The sequence below is a fragment of the Orcinus orca genome, chromosome 14, assembly GCF_937001465.1.
Source record: "Orcinus orca chromosome 14, mOrcOrc1.1, whole genome shotgun sequence".
Taxonomy (NCBI): domain Eukaryota; kingdom Metazoa; phylum Chordata; class Mammalia; order Artiodactyla; family Delphinidae; genus Orcinus; species Orcinus orca.
Window position 1 is genome coordinate 31,168,448 of NC_064572.1, and position 26,175 is coordinate 31,194,622.

Consider the following 26,175-nt stretch of genomic DNA (forward strand, 5'->3'; position numbering starts at 1 on the left):
GACAGACTCAATATTTATTTAAGAAGAAAAAACAGAGGCTAGGTTTGCTGGCTAATCTTTTGTTGGCTTACTTATGGGTCCGTGATCAGCACTGTCAGGCAGCTGCACACCCATGCTTTGTAAAAGGTTGGAAGCAGGTCCTGCCAGTCCAGCTTGGGAACTATAGGATTCCAGTATGTTTGAAACCAGGTTCAGGTCTATATCCACTGGTGTCATAACAGATCCTCCTGCACCAGAATCTTCCTCCTCTGAATTGTTACTGGCAGTCTGGGATAGAGGCTCCTTGTTCATGGAGGGAAAAGAAAATCATGGTACAATATGCTATTAGGTTGGATGGTAGTTACATTAAAAAGCTAAGTAAGCAACAATGTAAAATTGATTTCCATATTAGAAAGGAAATTCCCTTGATAGAAAATAAAAATGAAGTCTAATAATAAACTATGTAATTGAACACACATATTAAAATTTGGTTCTGAAGATTAAAACACACTTCTTCCTAGGATAAGTTTCTGCAGATTAAATGGATTTCTTCCCGATTTTGAAATAGCCCAAGGGAGATAACCAGAATTAAGGAGGTAACTTTATAGCTTGCCTAAGAGTTTTAAAAGAAATAAACAGAAAAATGAACATTAAAAAAAAAAGAATCTACATTTTCTCTACGTGAAAGAAGTGAGATTTCTTCCCTACCCACAATCCCCACCCCAATGAGAAAACAAAATTAAAAACCTGAGGCCTGGGCTTCCCTGGTGGCGCAGTGGTTGACAGTCCACCTGCCGATGCAGGGGACACGGGTTCATGCCCAGGTCTGGGAGGATCCCACATGCCGTGGAGCAGCTGGGCCAGTGAGCCACGGCCGCTGCGCCTGCGCGTCCGGAGCCTGTGCTCCGCAGCGGGAGAGGCCACAGCAGTGAGAGGCCCGTGTACCACAAAAAAAAAATAAATAAATAAAAAAACAAACAAACAAAAAACCTGAGGCCTTGTGGGATCCAACCACAGAGACTGTGAATTGGTACTTGAGCCTCTGATTTCACAGGCTGAGGAAAGAATTTGAGAGATTGCAGCTTGATCTATAGATTTTTATATCTTTGCTACCCAAAGTGTGGTCCATGGACCAGCAGCACATCCATCACTTGGGAACTTGTTAGAAATATAAAATCTCAGGCCCACCCTAGACATACTTAACCAAAATCTATATTTTAACAAGATCTTCAGGTGGTTCATATTCACATTAAAACCTAATGTATGGTTTCTAGTAGGTTTTGGCAATACTAAAAGTGATTAGTTTTAAATGTGGTTAAGATGATCAAAGCAAGGGGAATGACATTAATTAAGGGCTCATTATGGGTTTTACTGTTGTCTCATTTGGTTCTCACGTTCATTCTATGACATGAAGATTATTGGTTAATGGATACATTCACAGTGGATAGCTGAGCTGGATTTCAAACCCCGCCCATGAGACTCCAGGGTCCATTCTCTTTCTATCTGTGGTTAGACAGTGCTGGTATAAAAACTAGGATAAAAACATGAGTGGAAGATAAATTCTAAATTTGGCTCTAAATACAGGAAACATAAAAAACAAACACTATTAAGACTTGAAAATTACTTGGATATTTAATATCCCTTCTCTTTTTTTAAAATCAATTTAAGCTATTAATAGAAATATGCAACCACATACTAATTTGAACATATCACATGACTTTAAAAAAAAATCCTGATAGATAACATAGAATAAGTAATATAGTCAAGCTTATGTTTAAGAAAATCAGTAATCCGTCAGCCTACCAGTGTTAGGAAAAAATTAGCATTCTTATTTATTCAAATTAAAAATTCATCACAGAAAATTATCATGAATCAAATAGAAAAAAAGAAAAGAAAAACTAAGATAAAATATGGTTTTAGCTATCCTTTGTACTAGACTCAAAAGGGAAAGAGGTTGAACACACACATACCATTTGCTTCTGGGTGGTGAAACTTTTGCCAATGCTGGTATGTGCGAGTTCCTGGTCCATCTGGGCCATGTATGACTTGAGATCAGCAAGAGTTCCTTTTACAGATGCTTCTTCCCCAGGCTCCTGTGTTTTAAGATCCAAGTCATCATCACTATCTAAACATTCAGAGTCTTCCTCATCCAGTTCATCAGAGTCTGAGTCATGGGGCCTTGAACCTACATAGACCCCAACACAGAAAGAGCCACTCATTAAATTTTTTTGGAGTGATTACACATCTCAAAAGAATTAGAATGTTATCTAAAATGTTATCAAAAAAGAGCAAATATTAGGCAAACTACTTCAGAAAAATCCCCTCCAGAAAATGGTACTGCTGGCAAACACTTGCAGAAAAGTACACAGCCTGAGCTGAAAGATTCAGCTTTTTCTTTTTAATGTGAATTCAATTAATTAAAATTTTTTACTTAAAAAAATTTAAAAACTACATAATCCAGGAATACATTTTGATGTAAACATTCAAGTTATGCAGAATTGTCTCACACTTCACTCTCTTCCCAGAGTTAAAGATCTTTTCACAGTTCAGTGGGTACCCAGACCTTTATTTATGCAATTCTGTGTGTGTGTGTATATGTACATATATATAAAACACATTTGTTATATATATACATATTGAACTATGGTTTGCTTTTCTACTTTTTTTTTTGTAAAACTGAACTATAATCCAATTTTTGCTACTACAATGTTGCAATCACCATCTTAGCATATATAACTTTTTCATAAATTAAATTCCTGGAAGTGAAATAGCTAAGTCAAAGTTTATGAACATTCTGGAGTACCAAACTGCCTTGAGAAAAGACAACTTACACTTCTACTCCCACAGTTTGACAGTGCTCATTTCTCCAACTCTTGAGAAAACTGGCTATTATCAATCTTTTAAATTTTTGCCAATATGATGGGCAAAAAAAAAGTTCTTATTTTTATTGTGTATTTACTTGCTTACTAGAAACAGTTAACTATTTTCAAATATTTATTGATTATATTTATTCTTCAAGGCCTGTTTATATTTATTGATTATATTTATTCTTCAAAGCCTGTTTATATCCTTTGTTGATTTTTTTTAAAACTAGGCTATTTGTGTTTTTATTATTAGTGTATATGTGCAGTATGTCTAAAAGAGAAAAAAAACCAGTGTAATACAGGAGCCCATGTAAAACCCTATCTAAACACACAGCATTCATTCATTCAACAAAGATTTAATGAACAGCTATGTCAGGCACTAAGCAAAGCATCCTCTGCAAAATCATTCAATAGGGCAATAATTAATGGTTGAAAGCAACTCAAAATCATTAAAAAAAAAAAAAAAAGCAAATGAGATCCAATGCTCCAATGCTCTAGCAATTGCTATACTACTTACACTTGCAAAATGAAAATAAACATCACACTGTAACTCACCTAAGATCTTATCAAAATAATTAAGAAAAGAATCTGCATCAAAAGTGACTGGAGCCTCAGAATGTTCTCTGTAAGATTAAAGGAAAAAGACAATTTATCCCAAACAAAACTCTTTGAAACTTTTTCTAAACTGGTGCCATTCTTAGGAACACTCCAGATATATACTCTCAAAAGAGGCACAGAAAGGAAAACTGTAGTTTCAATTTTAAAACTTATGCTTACTGACAGGGCAACAGAAATGGGAAAGATTGATGAAATAAAAGTAAAAACTGCACTTTGATTATGCATATTTAATTTACGCTGATTTAGGGATCTACCCACCCTCCACCTCCCATAAAATATATCTAACATTAGCAGAAGTTGTTATTTATCCAAGTTCATTTAAATAAAGTTTATCTGGGCTTCCCTGGTGGTACAGTGGTTGAGAGGCCACAACAGTGAGAGGCCCGCGTACCACAAAAAAAAAAAAAAGGCTTAAATAAAGTTTATCTTTTTTAAGAACCAAGTTTTTAAAAATAAGTAAGAACAAACCTTCCCTTATCTCTGCTTTCTCAAAGAGAGAATACTAAACATAAACTTTAATCTTCTCATGAGGCTAACGAGCATCAACATTAATGAAGAGATATTTGCTGTGCAAGTAACAATTCTATCTACCTTTTTTCCCTATTACTTGCCAAATGTAACATCTCATTTCTTCTGTTATTATTTCTTCCTCTGATAAACACTTTTATCCTCCTCTTTTGAGTCTGAAGCTTCCAATCTGCTTGAGGGTGGGAGATCAGAAGTCTGAGCTTGATGAGAACTAGAAGTTAGGAGTCCGTAAAATTCTGAGTAAAAATCTAAAGAATAAAGTACATGGTTGCCCTGCACAGCTCTGGGGTGGTGGCCTTTACATCTGCTGAGTGGTCTCTTTGGCTTACTTCAAGGATCATAAGGGATCGGGTTACTAGAAATCTGACTCCAGATAAGTAAGTTATCATAGTACTAGGCACCAAAAGAGGAAAACAAAGCAGTAAAAATCATTTATTTAAAAAAAAAATTTAAACAAAGAAAAAGGAAAAGAAAGAGAGAGAGAACTGGCAATGACTGGATGATGTCAACATATAGGCTATAACCATTTAGATATTTATACTTTAACACAAATTACCGAGGCAGCTCTGCTCCTTTGTGGGTTGAGACTTTGGATATGAAAGCTTTCATGCTCTCTGAGACTTGAGTTAAGTCATAGTTCTCCTCCTGCCCCTTGGAAACGGGCTCTGGTTCTTTTTTACCAGCAGCTTCCTGCAGCAGCTGGTCCAGCTGATCTGGTGAGAGATCTAACCACTGGTCATCTGAAAAAGAAGCATGACACTGCCATACTATACTCACATGACAGGTACTCTCGGGAAAGGACCCTCTGAGACTTAGTGGAATGTTTCAATTCTCTCTAACCCCTCTGCTCTATCCTGGTCCATCACTCACCATTTTCTGGGGGAAGATTAGCTTCTTCTTTCTTAAGCTCTTCTATATCAAATGGTATTGTCTGTAATAACGTTAAGATTTCTTCACCTGGGCTCATAGCATGAGAGCTATAAAAAATCAAAGACATGGGTATTTAATGAGAGCTTAGAATAATAATCACGAAAACAGAGTATTTTAAAGTTGGAAGGGATTATCTAGTTTAATTTGTTTTTAAACATTTGTTTAGGACACAGAATCCTTTTTCTCAAAATTCCACCAGAAACTCTAAAATATAAAAGTGCTCAAAGAAAAACTGCTCTGGGGAGTTCCCTGGTGGTCCAGTGGTTGCACTTGGCACTTTCGCTGCCGCGGGTTCAATCCCTGATCAGGGAACTAAGATCCCACAAGCTGGGTGATGCAGCCAAAAAAAAGAAAAATTGCTTTGTACAGGAAAAGAAATCATCAACAAAATGAAAAGGCAACCTACAGAATGGGAGAAAATATTCACTAACCAAACATATGATACAGGGTTAATATCTAAAATATATAAAGAACTCATAACAGCAAAAAACCTCCCAAGCAATCTGATTTAAAAATAGGCAGAGGAACTGAACAGACATTTTTCCAAAGAAGACATACAAGACAAGAAAAGGTGCTCAACATCAACTAATCATCAGGGAAATGCAAATAAAAACCACAATGAGATACTACTTCACACCTGTCAGAACGGCTATCATCAAAAAGACAAGAGAGATCATGTGTTGGCAAGAATGTGGAGAAAAGGGGACTCCCTGGTGGTCCAGTGGTTAAGATTCCACGCTCCCAATGCAGGGGGCATGGGATAGATCCCTGGTCGGGGAAGATCCCACATGCCACGTGGTGTGGCCAAAAAAAAGAAAGAATGTGGATGAAAGGGAACCCTTGTGCACTGTTGGTGGGAATGCAAACTGATACAGCCACTATGGAATACAGTATGGAGGTTCCTCAAAAAATTAAAAACACAGCCACCATATGACCCAGCAATCCCACTTCTGGGTATTTATCCAAAGAAAATGAAAACAGGATCTCAAAGAGATGTCTGCACACCCGTATTCCCTGCAGCATTATTCACAATAGCTAAGATTGGAAACAAGTGTCCATCAACAGATAAATGGATAAAGATGTGAATAAATAGACAGATAGATAGTGATTACATACACACAATGGAATATTATTCAGCCATGAGAAAGAAAGAAATCCTGCCATTTGCAACAACATGGATGTACCCTAAAGGCATTAGGCTAAATGCAATAAGCTAGACAGAGAAAGTAAAATACTGCATGGTATCACTTATATGTGGAATCTAAAAGAAAAGTCAAACTCATGGAAACAGAATAAAAAAGTGGTTGTCAGGGACTTGGGATGAGGGATATAAGCAGAGGCTGGTAAAAAGACAAACTTTCAGCTATAAGATAAATACAGTCATAGGATCTAATGTAAAACATGGTTACTAGCGTTGATAACACAGTATTACATAATTGAAATCTGCTAAGAGAGCAAAAATTATTCTCACACACATACACAAAAAATAAATATGTGGGGCTTCCCTGGTGGCGCAGTGGTTAAGAATCCACCTGCCAGCACAGGGGACATGGGTTTGAGCCCTGGTCCGGGGAGATCCCACATGCCACGGAGCAACTAAGCCCATGAGCCACAACTACTGAGCCTGTGCTTTAGAGCCCGTGAGCCACAACCACCGAGCCTGTGAGCCACAACTACTGAAGCCTGTGCGCCTAGAGCCCATGCTCCACAACAAGAGAAGCCACTGCAATGAGAAGCCCGCGCACTGCAACGAAGAGTAGACCCCGCTCGCTGCAACTAGAGAAAGCCTGCGCACAGCAACGAAGACCCAATGCAGCCAAAAAAAATAATAATAATAAATAAATATGTGAGGTGATGAATTTATTAATTAACTCGGTGGTGGGAATCTTTCCATAATGAATAGGTATATCAAATCACTACGATGACACTTTAAATATCTTATAATTTTGTAATTCTGTCAATTATACCTCAGTAAAGCTAAAAAAAAAAAAAAAACCTGAAAGACTGCTTTGATTGAAATGGACGCTGGAGGCTCAGAGACCTGCCCATTCTGCCTTCCCCTTTGGATCTGCAGCAGGCTCCATGGAACACTATCATGAAGCTGATGATTTACTATCACTCTTTCGATTTATATATATCATATATACGAGGAAAAGAAAACCCAGAAGAAAATATGAACAAAAATTAATCTAACATGCATAAAGTATGAACAAAATTTAATCTGTCAGGGCTTCCCTGGTGGCACAGTGGTTAAGAATCCGCCTGCCAATGCAGGGGACATGGGTCCGGGAAGATCCCACATGCCGCGGAGCAACTAAGCCTGTGCGCCACAACTACTGAGGCTGCACTCTAGAGTCCGCAAGCCACAACTACTGAGCCCGCGTGCCATGACTACTGAAGCCCGTGCGCCTAGAACCTGTGCTCCACGACAAGAGAAGCCACCGCAATGAGAAGCACGCGCACTGCAAGGAAGAGTAGCCCCCGCTTGCCGCCACTAGAGAAAGCCTGCGCGCAGCAGCAAAGACCCAATGCAGCCAAAAAATAAACAAAACAAAAATTAATCTATCATATATTAAATGCTAGGCTAGCACTTCAAATACATTTTCTTTATTATTAGATTGACTTCCCCACCAGGGAAGTCCTCAAATACACTTTCACATTTAGCCTTCTACTTACTATTATGAGGAGGTAATAATCCTGTTTTACAAATGAGAAAACCAGAGCCCAGTGAATTTCTATAAGTTTTGCAAGGTCATTTAGTTGGACAGAGCAAAGGCTTGAAATCAAGTCTTCTGATACTATTTTGTGCTCCTCCTACTATAAACTGATAATGAAATACACACAGATTATTTACATGATGAGTGAGTTATTTTGTGATGGTGATGTGATTTGTTATATAAGTTCATGGAACCCTGTCTGAACTATTTATAATGGAGCAAATCAAGTTACATAATGGACTTGCATTCATTTAATAAACATTTGCACACCCTGCTAACTCATGTGGGTAACAGGAAACTATCCCTACTCCATAATATGTAAATATTACTAGGAGAGAGAAAAGAAATATACAAATAATCATAATAAATTACAAACATACAAAGTCACAGACGAATAGCAAATGCTATCAATACAAAGAATCATAGGAGGGATTCCCTGGTGGTGCAGTGGTTAAGAGTCCGCCAGCCAGTGAGGGGAACACAGGTTCGATCCCTGGCCCAGGAAGATCCCACATGCTGCGGAGCAACTAAGCCCATGCGCCACAACTACTGAGCCTGTGCTCTAGAGCCCGCAAGCCACAACTACTGAGCCTACGTGCCAATAACTACTGAGTCTGAGTGCTACAACTACTGAAGCCCACACGCCTAGAGCCTGTGCTCCACAACAAGAGAAGCCACGACAATGAGAAGCCCATGCACCGCAACGAAGAGTAGCCCCCACTTGCCACAACTAGAGAAAGCCCGTGCGCAGCAACGAAGACCCACCACAGCCAAAATTAAAAACAAATAAAAACAAACAAAACAAGAGTCATAGGAGAAGGTAATTATTCACTGGGGTGGAGGCAGAGAAGTTTAAAAAAAAAAGAGAGAGATAATGGAAGAAGTTGAGTTAGGCCTTAAAGAATCAAGAGGATTCTGACAGGTAAGATAGGGTAGAGAAACTATGCAAGGGGATAAATGAGCATTTGTATAGAGGCAGGGAAGTGAGGAACATGTTCAGAGAGCAAATGGGGTTCAGTTTGGCTTAAGGGTGGAATCCGAGGCTGAATAGATGGGCTGGGATGACAGCACAGCAAGCGTGAAATGGCTAAGTTTAGACTCAATGAAATAAAGAGTGGGTGATCACTGATGGCTTCTTTGTTATTTTTAATTTTTGTTTTATGAGATTTAAATAATATAGACAAGTTGAAAAGGTAATACAATAAATGCCCATATCTCTACCACCCAGAATTATAATATTGTTATACTTATCTCTAGTCTAATTATATGATTACATTTATACATTTAACATAAAAACCAAACTAGTAATATGTGCGTGTACTTACAAAAAAATATGATAGATAAAGTTAGTTTCCTTTGATGATCAACACTCCCAGTTCCAATCCATTTCTCTGCTACCCAAAGGTGATTGCTCTCACAAGAATCCTCCTGGGCCACTGAGTGTGTGTGTGAGACAGAGAGACAGAGAGATAGAGATCGAGACAGAGACAGAGAGAGTGTGTGTGTACTATTTGTTGTATTTACTGTTTTGTTCTCTTTACCTGAAATGTTATTCCCTCAAATACCTGTCTGCCTCATTCCCTCACTTCCCTAGATCTCTTCTGAAAGAAAAACTCCTTGGCCAACCTATCTAGAAGAGCAGCCCTTATATCTCTCCCCCCAAACGCTGCTTTTTCTTCAAAGTACTCATTACCATCTAACATCATATAATGGTTTACCGTCTTTCTCCTACACTAGTATATAAGCTCCATAAGGGCAGGGAGACTTTGGGTTCACTTGCTGCATTCCCAGTGCCTGGAATAGGGCCTGGCACATAGGAGATAATAAGTATTTATTGAGTGAATATAGATACATGTATCTATACATAATACATGATATTTTGTGTATTTTTACAATTTATATGCATAGCACCCGTATTTTACAAATTTACAACTTGCTTTTTTCCCTCAACATTATGTTTCTGAAATCTATTCATTTAGACCAGTGGTTCTCAACTGGGGACAATCTGGCAATGTCTGGTGACATTTTTGGCTGTCACAATTGGTGGGGAGAGGGGAGCCAGTCCTACTGGAATTTACTGGGTAGAGGCCAGGGATGTTGCTTCACCTCATACTAATGCACAGGACAGTCCCCCACAGCAAAGAATTAAGTGGTCCAAAGTGTCAACAGTGTCAAGGTTGAGAAATCCTGAATTAGATTTATGGATATTTAGCTAATCTCTGATTAACTAATGGAAGTAGGCCATCATGTAAATACACTGCAATTCATTTATCTACTATTGATGGACACTTAGATTGTTTGTAATTTTTCACTATTACAATCTCTAATAATTTTTAGGAGACGGGAGTAACATGATTAAAGACGTACTTCAAGCAGATTCTCCTGGCTCTAATGGTTGAATTGGAAGAGAAGAGTCTCTAGAGGTTGAGAAACAAGTTTAGGTGTAGCCATAGTTCAAGAATTAAAGTAAGTAGAGTAGCTAGCTGGGCAGTAAGGAAAAAGAATGCAAGACACAAGATAATAGTAGACAGGATCTAAGGACTGGATCCAAGGAGAGAGAGGAGGTCTGGGTGATAAGGAGGATGGTGGTACTATTAAAAGACAGTAGGAAACAGTCTATGATATTAATTCAGCTAATAAAAAAGAACATTGGGAAGTAAAGAAGAGGTCTGGAGGGAGATGTGAGTTTGGTTTCAAACTGTTTAGAAGTTATCCTGGTTTGGTGAATGGGAGCCTCTCCTGCAACACTCATTAAAATGTTGGATATTTAAGCTATTTGCAATAAGTAAATTATGGTCCATTTGCTAAAATGCTGTGTGGTTATTTAAAACTATGCTTATCAAAACTTTTTAAGGTCATGGAAAATGTAAGATCGTAACGAGTAAAAATTATGAACAGGATACAAGATTTCTATATAGTATAAAAAATGTTTAAAAAATCAACCGGTTATGGGGAAAAAAATCCTGGAAGGCAGTAGATTGGAATAATAATAGTGGTTTACTCATGATATAAATTTTTTCCTTCTTACATCTTTCTGTATTTGCTGTAATGAATGAATATGTTACTTTTATAACAACAAAAAACTTTATTATATTTAAAAAGAACTACCCAACCATCAATCTATCTTATTTTGTGGGAGAAGCCCTAACTCTCCTACATGTGAGTCTCCCTCATTTCTTAACTTCTCTTCAACCTAAGACTATCAGGTAACACTTTTCAACAAGGGGAGTGGTCTCCTAGAGGAGACAGGGATCATCATAGGGGGAGATTCTCCTAACTATGAGGGCCACCTCCTTTACTTTCTTTCCCAAGTTTTCTTAAAGGATACCCTAAGAAGGCATCATCTTTTCCAATTACTGAGATAAAACTGACGGGAATGGGACAAAGGCACCCCTAGACACTTAAAAAAGAGTAAAGACTGCTGTAAAGTCATTACCACCTCACAGACACTGAGGTTGGAGTTCTCTCAGCATCAACTTTGCTTCATGCAGTCTTCAAAGAACATTTTATTACACAAATATGTGATGTTTGAGATGCTGGCAAAATGACTGGGGTTCAAAACCACATTGGTTTGACCAAAAAAAAAAAAAAAAAAAAAAAAAGCCCAATGACAAAACAAAAACCACACCCACACACAACTCAGGACCTTTTAAACCATAACATATACAAAGTTATTTCTTTCATGTTATTTAATACCTTTATTTCTTTCATGTTATTTAATAGCTTTAAGTATCTCAAATTCAATTTTGCAAACATAAACTGAACTTTTTCCAATATTCAAATTCTGACCTTTGATTCTTCAGCTCAATAAGACCTTCTGCAGGAGCTCCAATTTCCTTGAGCCACACTGACTAGAAGTACCCTCAAGCGACAAGTCAGACAAATGTGATTTTCTTCTTTCAATGATCCTATTCCCTCTGATTTTTGCCTGCTTTTGTTGTTTCCCACTGTCTTCAAATAATTGTTTTTTATATTCTGTCCAGGGTTTATCATTGTAATTAGCACAGGGTTATTCTGATATGTTACTCCACCATTACCAGAACTGAAACTCAATTTTATAAAATTTTAAAGGGGAGCCATTTCCTTCCAACCCTGTGTTCATTTCTTTCTTCCCCCAGAAAATGTATGGCAGGTTAGAATGAGATTTGATTTGGAAGGTGAACGCCTGCTTCATCCTGCGTTTCAGATCCACCTAAAAAAATCTAAACACAGCCCAGAACTCCCATAGGAATTAAGCACATGGCTCAATACTAGACTGCCTGAGTTTAAATCCTAGGTCTGTCACTTTATTAGCTGTGTAACCTTTGGCAAATTATTTAATCTCTCTTGGCCTCGGCTTCTGAGCTGTAAATAGGGAAAATAATAATTGTACCTATTTCATAGGGCTTTAAGGGGGATTAAACAAGTTAGTGGCCTATGCTTTGTAAGTACTCAATAAACGTTAGCCATTATATGATGATGATGATGATGATGATGACGGTGATGGTGGTGACAGCTGCCAGTGCCAGCAAACTTCTGTAACAACACTTCCTCTCCCTAACCCCTGCTCCTTCAGTAGTCATGAGCCTGGCCATTAACTGTTTAAATATGGAAACTCCAACATCTGCAACTATCTCAAGAGTAAGAAACTCCTTAACTTCTGGCAAGTAATCAATCTCTTCAGGTAGCGATAAACTCACCTTTCTGGCCGGTTTATGGAGAGTTGGAAGTAGTTCTTTGCCATTTCTAGCCTTTCCTGGTACTGAGCAGAACCTTTCATCAGTCCCTAAAAAAATAATAATGCCCATCAGAACATTATATATATGGTATCATTAAAATAACCTGCTCACCAGCAACTTTCAGGGAGGCAGTGTACGATATAATATATTGTTCAAAAATCATGAGGCCTGAGTCCTAGTCCCTGTTTTGTCACTGATGTACCTGTTTGGGCTCCAGTTTCTTCAAAAAAGGGACTAGGTTAAATGTAGTGGTCCCTCATCCTTTTCACCATTAAGGGCCTCTTTCCAATTTGGAAGGTTTTCTATCATTTTCTATTATTTAACTCATTATTAAGAAATAATTGATTAACTAGTAATTAATTTATAAAGCAAAGTACAAATTGAGCCAAAAAGTAGCATAATCCCACCTTAACTACCATTTCTATCTTTCACATGCATGTTTATGGTGGCATTCATACTTAATATTTTATATTCTTTAAAAAATATACTATAATATAAGCAGTTTTCCATACCACCACACAGTCTTTAAAATCATCATATTCTTAAGGACTTTTCTACTTCTTGGATGTTTCCTTAAAGTAGATGATTTATTTCTTTTAATTAATTAATTAATTTATTATTTATTTTTGGTTGCATTGGGTCTTTGTTGCTGTGCGGGCTTCTCATTGTGGTGGCCTCTCTTGTGGAGCATGGGCTCTAGGTGCGCGGGCTTGGTAGTTGTGGCTCGTGGGATCTAGAGCACAGACTCAGTAGTTGTCGCACACCGGCTTAGTTGCTCCGTGGCATGTGGGATCCTCCCGGACCAGGACTCAAACCCGTGTCCTCTGCATTGGTAAGTGGATTCTGAACCACTGTACCACCAGGGAAGCCCAAAGTAGATGATTTAAATTGAAGGTTCCAAGTTTGAACCTTTCTATAGTTCTTGGAATACACTATCAAATTACTTCCCAGTTAAGGTTCTAACTATTACGATGTTATCAGCAATGTATAGGTGTATTATTTTCACTATATTCTCAACAGCACTGAATATCATTCATATCCTTTTTACATATGTGAAAAACAGTCTTTATTATTATGTTAATATGGTTATCTTTACTACTTGTGAGAGTGAATTTTTTTTTCAGTACGCGGGCCTCTCACTGTTGTGGCCTCTCCCGTTGCGGAGCACAGGCTCCGGACGCGCAGGCTCAGCGGCCATGGCTCACGGGTCCAGCCGCTCCGCGGCATGTGGGATCTTCCCGGACCGGGGCACGAACCTGTGTTCCCTGCATCGGCAGGCGGACTCTCAACCACTGCGCCACCAGGAAAGCCCAAGAGTGAATATTTTAAGAGAAATTTAGTAGTTGTCTTTTTGCAATTTTTTTTTTTTTTTGGAGTATAGCTGCTTTACACTGCTGTGTCAGTTTCTGCTGTACAGCAAAGTGAATCAGCCATACGTATACACGTATCCCCTCTTTTTTGGATTTCCTTCCCATTTAGGTCAGGTAAATTTTTAATCCATGTCTCTGCTAACTTTTCTATTTGGTGTCTTCATGTTTGCTTTATAGATTTGTGCAAGTTGTTCATCTGATACAAATAATAACTTTTATCACTTTATATAGATGTTATTATTTTTTCTAAAATATTGGAAACAGTTTATAGACACTCCCTCATTACCACCAAGCTAGAATGGTGCCTTTCAACTCTAGTTCCTACAATTATGTCACACATTAAATATGGACATAGAACTTTAATTCACTGGCTTGACTTACCCTGGATTGTCCAATTTAAAAAATGCATTGCAAGTCCTACCTTAAAGTAATCATTCTTTTTCAGACTTTCAAGGAAGCCAGCCCAGAGCGGTGAGGTAGTCACAAGAGATTTCTTGGCATCAGAAAAATGTGGGCTACATTTGGAGCATAAGATCTCAAATCCATGAGCCTAGATGGAAAAGATAGAATTTTTATTATTAGGTTAATTTCTTTCCATTTAACCACACTCAAGAACTAGGTGATTGGACACATGGGTATGTGGACATTTAAAACACTTTCTGAATTTTAGGAAAAAAAAATCTGACTTTATTTCCAAGTTTCTTAATCTCTACAGATTAAAAATTATAAAGGGGAAGCAAATAATACAAAACAAAGATTCTTATTCTCTTCAAAGAGATTTCTTTTCTCACTAATTAAAAAACTAGAAATTTAAACTTATTTCTTGTTTGCTTAAAAAAGGCTTGCGAGGCAGAAATAGAGACACAGATGTAGAGAAGAAACGTATGGACACCAAGGGGGGAAAGTGGGGGGCGGGGGGTAAGTGGGGGGTGGTGGTGGGATGAATTGGGAGATTGGGATTGACATGTATACACTAATATGTTTAAAACAGATAATAAGAACCTGCTGTATAAAAATAAAATAAAATTCACAGAAAAAAGGCTTGCAAAAGGTTTCTTGTCTAACAGAATTATAAATGAATTAAACATAGTCTCAGGCATAGTAAACGGAGGGAACCACTTCATTTTAAGAGTCCTTTGGCTAAAAAATATAATAAATGCACATGGCAAAATAATTCTAATAGGGGGCTTCCCTGATCACTCTAGAGAAAACTGTCACCAATTCCTTACATATCCTTTCAGAAGTAATCTATGCACTCAAGCAGATATGTGTGTGTCTGCATATGTCCATCCTCCTACTCCATCCCTTTTATTACTAAATGGCAACATACACACTGCTCTGAACCCTGCTTTTCACTTAGTGATATACCTTAGAGATCATTTCATATGAGCATATATAAATTTATCCATCCCACTTCATGGACAGACCATAATTTATCCAACTACTCCTCTACTAACAGACATTTCGGTAGTTTCCAATCTTCTGCTACTATAAACAATGCTTTCATGAGTATCCTCGTACGTCTTTGTGCACAAGTAAAATATATGGAGGATAGATTTCTGGAAGTGAAAATGCTGAGAAGGGTTTGTGCATTTTAAATGTTATGGAAAGTGACAAACTGTTCTAAGAGACTGATTCAACTTATATTCCTATCGATAATGTTTGAGGGTACCTCTTTATGTATTTTTACAAACCCAGTATGTATTATCAAACTTATAGGTACTTGCCAATCAAATGGTGAAAAATACTATTTTGTAGCTTTAAACTGCATTTCTTTTATTATGAGCAAGTGTCAACATTTTTCATAAAAATCATTCGTATTTCCTGTGGACTGTTAATGGTTTCTGATGATTTTTTGATTGATTAGTACTATTTTTTTATATTGAATTGTGGGAATGCTATATATTAGATAAATCAACTTTTGTCATTTACTAGTTTTTTTCCTCTTTGTCATTTAAACTGCAAATATAGGGCTTCCCTGGTGGTACAGTGGTTAAGAATCTGTCTGCCAATGCAGGGGACACGGGTTTGAGCCCTGGTCCAGAAAGATCCCACATGCTGCAGAGCAAATAAGCCCATGTGCCACGACTACTAAGCCTGGCTCTAGAGCCCGCAAGCCACAACTACTGAAGCCCACGCACCACAACTACTGAAGCCCGTATGCCACAACTACTGAAGCCCGTGTGCCACAACCACTGAAGCCTGCACACCTACAGCCCGCGCTCTGCAGCAAGAGAAGCCACCACGATGAGAAGTCCATGCACCGCAACGAACAGTAGCCCCTGCTCGCCACAACTAGAGAAAGCCTGCACACAGCAATGAAGACCCAATGCAGCCAAAAGTAAAATAAATTTAAATAAATAGCAAATATATTTTACACTTTCACCAAGTTTACTATCTTTTGACTATATTTATGTTTTTTTCATACAGAAATGCTTTTTTTTTTTTTTTTTTTTTGTGGTACACGGGCCTCTCACTGTTGTGGCCTCTCCCGTTGTGGAGCACAGGCTCCGGATGCGCAGGCTCAGCGGCCATAGCTCACAGGCCCAGTCACTCCGCAGCATGTGGGATCTTCCCGGACCGGGGCACGAACCCGTGTTCCCTATATCGGCAGGCGGACTCTCAACCACTGCGCCACCAGGGAAGCCCGCTTAATTTTTATATTATCCAATTTATCAATCTTTTCTTTCATAGTTTCTAGTTTCAAGTCGTGCTTAGAAAGGCCTTTCCTACTCAGATTTTCAAAGTTTTCCTATGTTTTTCTTTCAAATTTTATGGTTTCATTTTTTTCATTTAAATATTTGGTCCAACTGGAATTTATTTTGGCATAGGCGTGAGGTAATCAACTTTAATTTTTCAGATGGCTTCACAGTTTTATCATCACTTACTGAAGAATCCACTTTTCCTTCTTATTTGAAATGCTACATTTTACTACATTCTCACATTAATAGGGTATATATCTAGATTTCTAAGCTCTGTCATTACTCTCTTAAGAGCCCTTTGACATAAAGGAAGAAAATAAAATTTTCTGGTTTAACATTACCAACTTCATGCCCAATTCGTGGGCTCGGTATTGGGGATGAGATGGAGGAGGCAGCCTGTATCCACTCCGCAGGTCTGGCACAAACCTTTGTTGCACCAACTGTGCATATAGACATTTAGTGAAAGTGACCTGGACATTGGGGCACAAAATATGTGAGTCTTTTCCTGAAATTAAAAATTTGAATATAATTTCATAGTTAATAATAACTTCATAGTAACTTCATTTATGAGCTTCATATTCATATAAATGCAAAGAAGATCCAACCTATTTACTGCCTATATTTTTTAGTAACAGCTTTACGGAGATATAATTCATATACCCATAAAATTTACCTTCACTTGTCTATATTTAGTTATCACTAAGGTAATTCAAATCATTAGTTACACTACACAGCAATTTTGGTGGGTGGATGATATAGAATAATTCTTAATTCTCTGGAAGAAATGAAATGTTTTATTGTTAAGAGGATATAACTACTCAAATAGGGAAAATATGGTCAGAAATAGCTAGGGAACATTGAAATATAAAATAAGGAGTCAGGTCTCTTACAATCTTCCTCCCCCGGATAGGAGAAAAGAAAAAATTTAAAAATGTATATTAACTTGCTATGAGGAAACAGAATATTTCCAATTTTTTTCTAGTGAACAATTAAATAATGTTCAATTTTATTTCCAGTGAGAGAAACTAAATGACCAAGAGAACTAGCTTACCGAAGTCATTATTCGTGTTTCAGGCAAGAATGTCTTGAATATACGACAGGCTCGCAGGTCAATGGGGTCCCGCAGGTAAAATGCCTGGACTCCTGCAGCCACTAATCTGGGGCGCTGCTTTAGCACTGCTACAATGCCAGCTGGAAGGAAGCAGTGTGCTTGATGAAGGGAGGCTTTAATTTTTTCTGGGTATCTGTGACAGGTAACATAATTATTTTTATTTTATGATATGTAAACATCCAGGATTCTTATACCATTTACTTCCCCCTTAACATTTTATCTTGTCTTGGTTCACCAAGAGTGAGATGGAAAAAGTGACAAGAGAGGTGAAGATAAAGATACTGTAGGGAATTCCCTGGCAGTCCAGTGGTTAGGATTTGGCACTTTCACTGCCAGCGGCCCAGGATCAATCCCTAGTCGTGGAACTAAGATCCTGCAAGCCGCGCGGCCAAAAAAATTAATTAATTTAAAAAAAAGATACTGTATATACTAAAGACTACAAGAAGGAAGAGAGACAGAAAAAGTGGGAAGAAATGGAAAATAAAGAAAAGGGATTAAGGTGGCCCAATAAAAAATAAAATCAGAATTTATTCTCCTAAAAAATGGTACAAAGTGTACTGAAGCGAAGCTAAAAGAAATGTTTAATACTGTTAAGACCTGAATGGTGCTAAACATTTAATAGGCACTCACATTTGAATGGCTGAATTAGTATGTTATTAGACTAAGGTATTCTCTTCTGAATAGAGCCTAAGGTGCTCCACCTAGGTCAAAGAATCCCATATATACTCCAAGAACCACAGAAAAAGCCTGAACACAATTGTGCTCACTTAGGTTTCCATTTCTAAAGGTCTGAAAATTTCTATCTATGGATCTACATAATACTTAGCCATAATATCTAAGGTAAATAAATGCAAAACTATTGGGCCTATGACACTTTTAAATGGAAATTAAAAGATACATCTGTTTCCTGATTTTAAAACACGTAAGTTTAATTTGTTGGTCAATTTCACGAGGGATGAAGACAGCATGAAAATTAGCATTAATTTAGGTGAAAGAAATTCCAGATTGAACAGAAGACTTGAGCGACATGAAATCAAAAGGCTCCTTGACTAGCAGTGAAAGTGTTATTTTTCTTACCCTCTGATGCGTCTATTCACAGCAGCTCGTATAGATTCTGAAGCCAAAATTTTTTCTGGGTGTGTTGAGATTATATTCAGTGCTTGCGAGATTGTTTGGAGTGTGGTCGGTAACCAGGATACTGCTCCAGGTTTCTTTGGTGCAGGAATAATGCACAACTCCCCATGATGGAAAAACACCTGCAAAATGATGTTTTAATTTTCATACCAGGCAGTGACAAACTCTCGGTGCATATGAAAATGTTGCAACGTGATTTCACCTCTGTAGATTTTCCAAACTTGGATATACTTACCCTATTGGCACTATTATCAGGATCCAACCATTTAGGGAGAAAGTCAGCAGCTTCTATTAACAAGAATTCACCGTCATTGTCTTCAATCCTAATGCAAAAGAATTTCTAACTTTATATTCAAAAAAGCACATATTTGCTAATAATCAAACAAATTTGTTCTAATACATTTTCTCCTTCATCTTAGTAAATATATGAGTATGTACCATATGTAGATTTCTATAATTAAGCAAAATGTTTAAGATACCACTAAGCACTGAAGGAGACTCTAAGATTGTAAGGAGGAATTCCTTAGGTGAGGGTGACAAGGAGAGAAAAATAAGTACATAAATAAATAACAATAGAAAAAAATATGGAAAATATATAAAGTACTATGGGGTTTCAAAAGAAAAAAAATCACGTATAGCCAAGATTAGGAAAACCTTTATGGAGGAGGTATTACTGGACCTTGAAAGATAATTTTGTTTTGCCTCATTTGCATGACTTTTAAAAAATTTAAATTTCTGAATAGATAATACAGTCACATGGTTAAAACTTTAAAAAAATACATAAAAAGTTATACAATGAAAAAGTCTCCTTCCTGCTTTTGTATCTATATGCACAACCCCTCCACCATTGTTATTTCTTGTTTATCCTTCTAGAGTTTGCTTATGTGTAATCCATCCAATAGGAATATAAATTCTTTCTTCTCTTGTTGCACAAAAGGTAGCATATCATATATACTGTTCTAGATTTTTTTTAACTTTTAATGGGTGGAGATAACAATATACGGAGAAAAGGAGAGATGTTCTTGGGAGAGAGAAGAGCATAAGCAAAATCATGGAGGTAGCAAAGTTAAGGTAGATATTTGAAGAATGACAACGAGTAAAGAACAAGACTAGAAAAGCACAGTTATATAATTTTGTGAAGAGCTTTAAATGTTGGCAGAATCAATGAGAATGAGTTGAATTTTATAGACAAAATGAATGAAAGGTTTTAGAGTAGCGTAGTAAAATGGTTCGAGCTCTACTTTAGGAATATTAATCTGGCAGAGACATACAGGAAAAACTTCTTCCTTTTTCTAATTTTTAAAAAAACCCCGACAAGACAGTAGATGCCTATTAAAGAGCTTTAGGGGCCTAGTGTGTAGGTATGAACCATCATTACATGTATAAAAATCAGAATCAGCACATGAAAGGTATTGCCCCCTTCTTATTATCCTAGTAAAGATAGAAACTACTATTTTTGTGTCTGTTCATTTAAAATTCTATCATTCATTAAAAAATTATTGCTATGTATTTGTAGGTATGGTAACAGTAGTGTTTGTTATCTCTTAGATTTACATCCTGAAGTATTTAAAAATCAAATGGCATAATACTGGAGATCTGCTTTAAAATAATCTTGCTATGTGATGGGGGAGTGGGGAAGGAAGTAAATGAAATAAGAATCACCAGGAGTTGATAATTACTGAAGCTGGGTGATGGGTACATGAAGGTACCCATCTCTCTACTTTTATGTATGCCCGAAATTTTGATATAATAACAAGTTTCCAAAATTGTTGTTCTTTTTTTCTTCTTGTTCTGCTGGGGAAAAGACTGGGTGGATAGAAGACCAGAATTTGGGGGCCGATGAGGAAAACTAGGACATATGTTAAATGGGTGGAGCGCCCTCTGCTGGCAAAACTTGGGAATTACAGATAATTATCCATTCCTATTTTTAAAACTGAATTAGAATGCACTATCGTCTACTTTGCTTCCTGTCCATAAAATTGCACACTGATTTATCTTTAAATTTCTTCTGTATATGATTTCTCATAAAATATAGCTATAGTCTAATAGAGGAAGACACAGTAAAGAAATCTGTGAAATATGCATATCTGAGATGAATTTCTTTTTTTAAAGACACAAGAAATTTGACGGTGATTACTTTTGGGAAGTCAGAGCAGTACACCCTTTTGTATTGTTTGAATTTTATTTACCATGTGTATTTGTTCTTTCATAACAAGAAGAAAAAGAGAAAATCTAAAATAAGCAGGTTTTGTTTGAAATTTTTTTGAAGTTGAACTCTCAAATGATTCTTTAATTCTTCTTCAAGAAAAGGAAGTCACAAGAGAAAAGGAAGAAAATACAGAAGTCACGTTTAAAATCTACATCCCAAGTTTGTACAATTTCCACCAGACTACAGAAAAAAATACTACTAAATGGAAAAAAAAATACTACTAAATGGATAAAAATGTAGTCATTTTCAATAATAGAATTCCTTTAGAATTATTAATAAAGCTATAATACCTTGCTACTAACTCTGGAAATTCCTTTGTAATTTGCTTTACTATATAAACAATAAACCATTCATCCTCAATGTTATCTCCAAACTTTGTCATGCCAAATATATGAGCAGGAACACCTCCTAAAAACAAGAGAAAAGCAATCATATAACCAAATAAATATACCAGTGCAAATAAAAGTACAAGTAATCATTCAATTAAACAAACATTTATTGACTGGCTATGCTCCAGGTACTATACTGGGAGCTGGGGTTGCAATCCTGAACAAGATACAAGAAGCTTATTCTTGAGGAGCTTAGGGTCTAGACAACAGGAGATAGACAACCAAGCATCACAAAACAAGATGAAGAACAGAGGTATACACTGAGGGCTATGTGAGCATAAAGTATGTGATATCTGAGCTATACTCCTCTGGAGGAATGACCAGAAGTAGGTTTTCCAGAAAGAGAGGACATGTGCATGTGCAAAAACACAGAGGCATGACAGACAATAGCGTGGTTCTGGGAATATCAGCAGAAATTTTCAAACAACTGCATTATCCAAAAATATGTAGAACTTAAACAAGACACTCAGACAGCCAATGGGTCAAAGAAGAAATCACAAGGGAAATTAGACAATATCTTGAGACAAATGAAAACAAAAACACAACATGCCACAAAGATGTGATGCAGTGAAAGCAGTGCTAAGAGGAAGCTTATAGTTATAAAAGATGTCAAATCAACAACCTAACTTTATACCTTAAGAAACTAGAAAAAGAAGAGAAAACTAAACTCAAAGCTAAAGGAAGGAAATAATGAAGATTAGAGCAGAGATAAATGAAATAGAGAATAGAAAAACAATATTTAAAAAATCAATTAAACAGAGTTGGTTTGTTTAAAAGATCAACAAAACTGACAAAACTTTAGTTAGATTAACTAAGAAAAAAGAGAAAAGACTCAAATAACTAAAATCAGAAATGAAAGAGGGGATATTACAACCTATGCCACAGAAATAAAGAGGACCGTAAGAGAATACTATGAACAATTGTACATCAGCAAACTGGATAACTTAGAAGAAATGCATAAATTCCTGGAAACACACAAATTATCAAGACTGGATTGTGCAGAAATAGAAAATCTGAACAGATCTATAACTAGTAAGGAAATTGAATTAGTAATCAGAAACTTCTGCACAAAGAAAAGCCCAGGACTAGATGACTTCACTGGAGAATTCTACCACACATTTAAAGAAGAATTAACATCAATCCTCCTCAAACTCTTACCAAAAAACTGAAGAGGAGGAAACATTCCCAAACTCATTTTATGAGGCCAGCATTACCCTAATACTAAAGTCAGACAAAGGCAATACAAGAAAACTACAGACCAATACCCCTGATGAATAATGATGCAGAAATCCTCAACAAAACACTAGCAAACTGAATTCAACAACACATTGAAAGGATTGTACACCATGACCCAGTGGGATTTATTCCTGGAATGTAAGGATGATTTGACACAAGAAAACCAACCAATGTAATATACCATATTAACAGAATGAAGGTCAAACAAGTGTAGTGCGGAGTGTCTCAAGAGCTACCATGGCAAAAAGAATCCCCAAACAGGTGGGAAGAACTGTCCAACCAACTCTTCTCCCTACTCCAGATTTCCCGTTTCATCAAGTATAGAAGCTCCAGTTAGGGTGTCTATTTTTATCTACCTTACATATTAAACTTCAATTTGAATTTCATCCAGAAGCAATGAGGAACTGCTGAAGGATGTTAGGCAGGAGAGTGACATGATCAAATTTGTGTTTTACAAAGGTAACTGGCAACAGGGTCAGGAACTGCAGACACTGGAACCAGAGAGGTTAGTTAGGTGGCTACTGTAGTCTTCCAGATGAAGAGATCAAGGGGGCCTAGACTGTAGCCAAACAGATGTAGAGAGGGGTCATATTTTAGGAGTAATCACACTAGGATTTAGTGCCTGACTGAACATGGTGAAGTGAGGAGTTGAGGATGATTCTGAATTACTAACAAGCTTGATAACTAGGTGGCTAGCAATCCCATTAAGCAAGACAAGAAAACACTGTGTAAAAAGATTTTCTAGAAAAAAGGTAGGGAATTGGTTTTGGCTGTGCTAATGGGACAGTGTTCTTGCCAATAAATATCACGTGTTTCAGTGAATAGGTGTTTAATAAAATTAACGTTTTGCATTTGGCAACTGCTAGCCAAAAGGAAACAGATAAGCACTAAATTGAGAGCCAGAATGATGGTATCACAAGATGCCACGCTCCTGATCTGAAATAAGACCCCACAGAAGTCACTGCATGAGTAGAGCCTTGGTCACCTATCCATGATTCATTTTAGTAAAGTTATAAGAAATGACAGGACAAAGTACCACATTTGGCCAGAGGTCAGATCTCAAGCACTGACAATACAGGGAAGCAGTGAAGGAACCTCAAAATGCTTCCAAGTGGCAAATAATGGTCATTTAGCTCAATTATTTCTCTTTATAAGCCAAGCAGAGCCACTCTTAGATCCTTACCAAAACAACTATGTGAAAGGCAGCCTAGTAAACATACTATCAAGACTGAGGAATACAGAGTAACAGCTAAAAGAACTATGGTTAAGGAAGCCAGATGCCTGAACCTGTTTAGTATAGGTACCTAGATACATTATGGCATAGTAATTAAAGTTCAAAAGAAGAGCCATGGCTTAATAATGTTGAATATATATTAGTTCCTAAGATAATGAGTATTAGAAAGCATTCATCAACATGAATTAAAAAAAATTTTTTTTAAGTTCAAGGGCTTAACTGAATAGAGGCAAACACCATAAAAAGCTCAGGATATAAATCTCCTGACAGGGTTTCCCTGGTGGCACAGTGGTTAAGAATCTGCCCGCCAATGCAGGGGACACGGGTTCAATTCCTGGTCTGGGAAGATCCCACATGCCGTGGAGCAACTAAGCCTGTGCGCCACAACTACTGAGCTTGCACTCCAGAGCCCAGAAGCCACAACTACTGAGCCCGCATGCCACAGCTACCGAAGCCCACGCACCTAGAGCCCATGCTCCACAACGAGAAGCCACCGCAATGAGAAGCCCGCACACCTCAATAAACAGTAGCCCCCGCTCGCTGCAACTAGAGAAAGCCCACACGCAACAACAAAGACCCAACACAGCCAAAAATAAATAAATTAATTAATTAAAAAAAAATCTCCTAACACTGAATGAACTATGGACTATTATACATCACTGTTGCCAGAATGACATTAAAAGTCACACATATCAAAGCAAAATAAGCAAAATAGCCTTACCTTTCCCAGGTTTATATTTGAGATTGAAAGGCTGATTCTGCCAGATATAGGGGACCAGCATAGGTGCAAACTGGGTCATTATCTTCTCAATGTACTTTTGAAGAATCTCTCTGTGTTCTTCTGGGTCCCTTGGTTCATCTGGTATCAGGAACAGGTGGTATTCTACAGTGTCTTCCACTGTAGCAAACTTCATATTTTCCTCCATTCTTCTTTGAAAGCTACATTTAAAGTTTCAATAATATAAACCGTATAGAATAATGTAGAAGTAATATCCCATTCCCTGAACTATGCTAGGCAATTCCATTAATGTTGTTTCCCAAAATTCAGTTATCCACATACCATCGTCATGATTTTTGCCTTGACCACATACCAACTATAATAACATTTATTTAACATACTTTTAATGACATTGTTATACTTACGATTACATTAAAGGAACTTTTGATATAATACAATAAATGGAAATCCAATACCACATTCCCAAACTAATAAGTATGTAAGAATAAAATAAAAACTGTTTGCCCTTGCACTAGCAGTGGTGTGTATAACACACTTTTAGAAACACTGAAATAACATCTTTTGAAACACTATCACAAGTCCCAGTTCTACCAGTAGTCCCAGTTGTGTTATTCTGGGCATTTCACTTTCTTCCTGGGGCTTTTTCCTTAATTGTAGATTAAGGCTGTTACTGTATCGTCTCTATAATCCGTACCTCGTTTAAATTTCTATTATTTAAATTTTCTGAAAAGCAATCTCCCTTACTCTGCAGAATAAAATCTCTCCCGTTGTATGGCATAGAGGAATTCAAAACTACAAAACATTCATGCCCTATCATTTCACCCCCAAATAATCTGCCCATGGCTCTTGATCCTACAACTATCTATCCTAAATTTTCCCCCTTCTCAGGTCTCAAAGGGTATAGCTCTGGTATATTAGGAGGTGGTAAATAACTATTTTCTAAGGGTTCCCCTTACAAACAAAAGTACTAGCTCACTATTGCTTCCAGGTGAGGCTTGGTAAAGGAAGACACTGTTTTGGATTATCCACTTTACGGCTGCAATTCGATTTTTAGACTTGTTTTTCTAACGGAGTAGTAAAACGAGGTCGAGAGGAACTTGCATCTTCTATCCAGACACTCATTCGCTACTTTCTGTTCAAATCATCATTTGGCCTTTTAACCCTGGTAGACAGATGCTAACTACCCACCCGAGGACTATAAGGGGCTTTGAGATCACTCAGGCTGACTCCACACTGTACATATGAGAAAACACTAGAAGGGGCTTTGAGATCACTCAGGCTAATTCCACACTGTACATATGAGACACCGGGAGCACAGCAAGAGAAGCAACCAAGCAGCAGAGGCCTGACTTGGGAGTCTAGAGCTTTTTACTCAGACTAGGCGCTCTCCTTCATCCAACAAAATGAAGCCAATTCCGCTTACGGTTCTAGGGCCTGGGCCTCTCCGGCAAGTCTCTGCTGTGGCACCTTTCCTCAGCCGCCTCTCCTATCACGTGAGCTGGTCGGGAGCTGCCAGTAGCAGCCAAAGCCTGGCTCAGACTGGGTCCACACGCTCGTCTGGGACCAGAAGACAGCAGAAACTCTGAAAGTCAGAAACCGGCTCAGCCTCGGAACCCCGGGCGTCGCCCCTGTTGCGCGTCGGCGAGAGCATTAGGTGGGTGCCCGTGTGCCTTCGTCACTTCCGGCTCCACGGGGAA

At 37.6% G+C, this 26,175-nt stretch overlaps 1 protein-coding gene across 1 annotated transcript; it reads right to left on the reverse strand.

The window, feature by feature from the left end:
• ECD (ecdysoneless cell cycle regulator) lies at nt 1-26,138 on the reverse strand. The gene is made up of 14 exons (XM_012534212.3): nt 25,902-26,138; nt 24,461-24,678; nt 21,171-21,288; nt 18,907-18,994; nt 18,615-18,793; nt 17,478-17,670; nt 16,768-16,896; nt 14,146-14,274; nt 12,316-12,401; nt 4,860-4,966; nt 4,546-4,729; nt 3,399-3,466; nt 1,950-2,164; nt 1-282 (listed from the first exon to the last, which is right to left on the reverse strand). The coding sequence occupies exons 2-14, from the start codon at nt 24,663-24,665 to the stop codon at nt 52-54; spliced, it is 1,932 nt and encodes a 643-aa protein (XP_012389666.2). The 5' UTR covers nt 24,666-24,678; nt 25,902-26,138; the 3' UTR covers nt 1-51.
• Between the last annotated feature and the right edge of the window lie 37 nt (nt 26,139-26,175).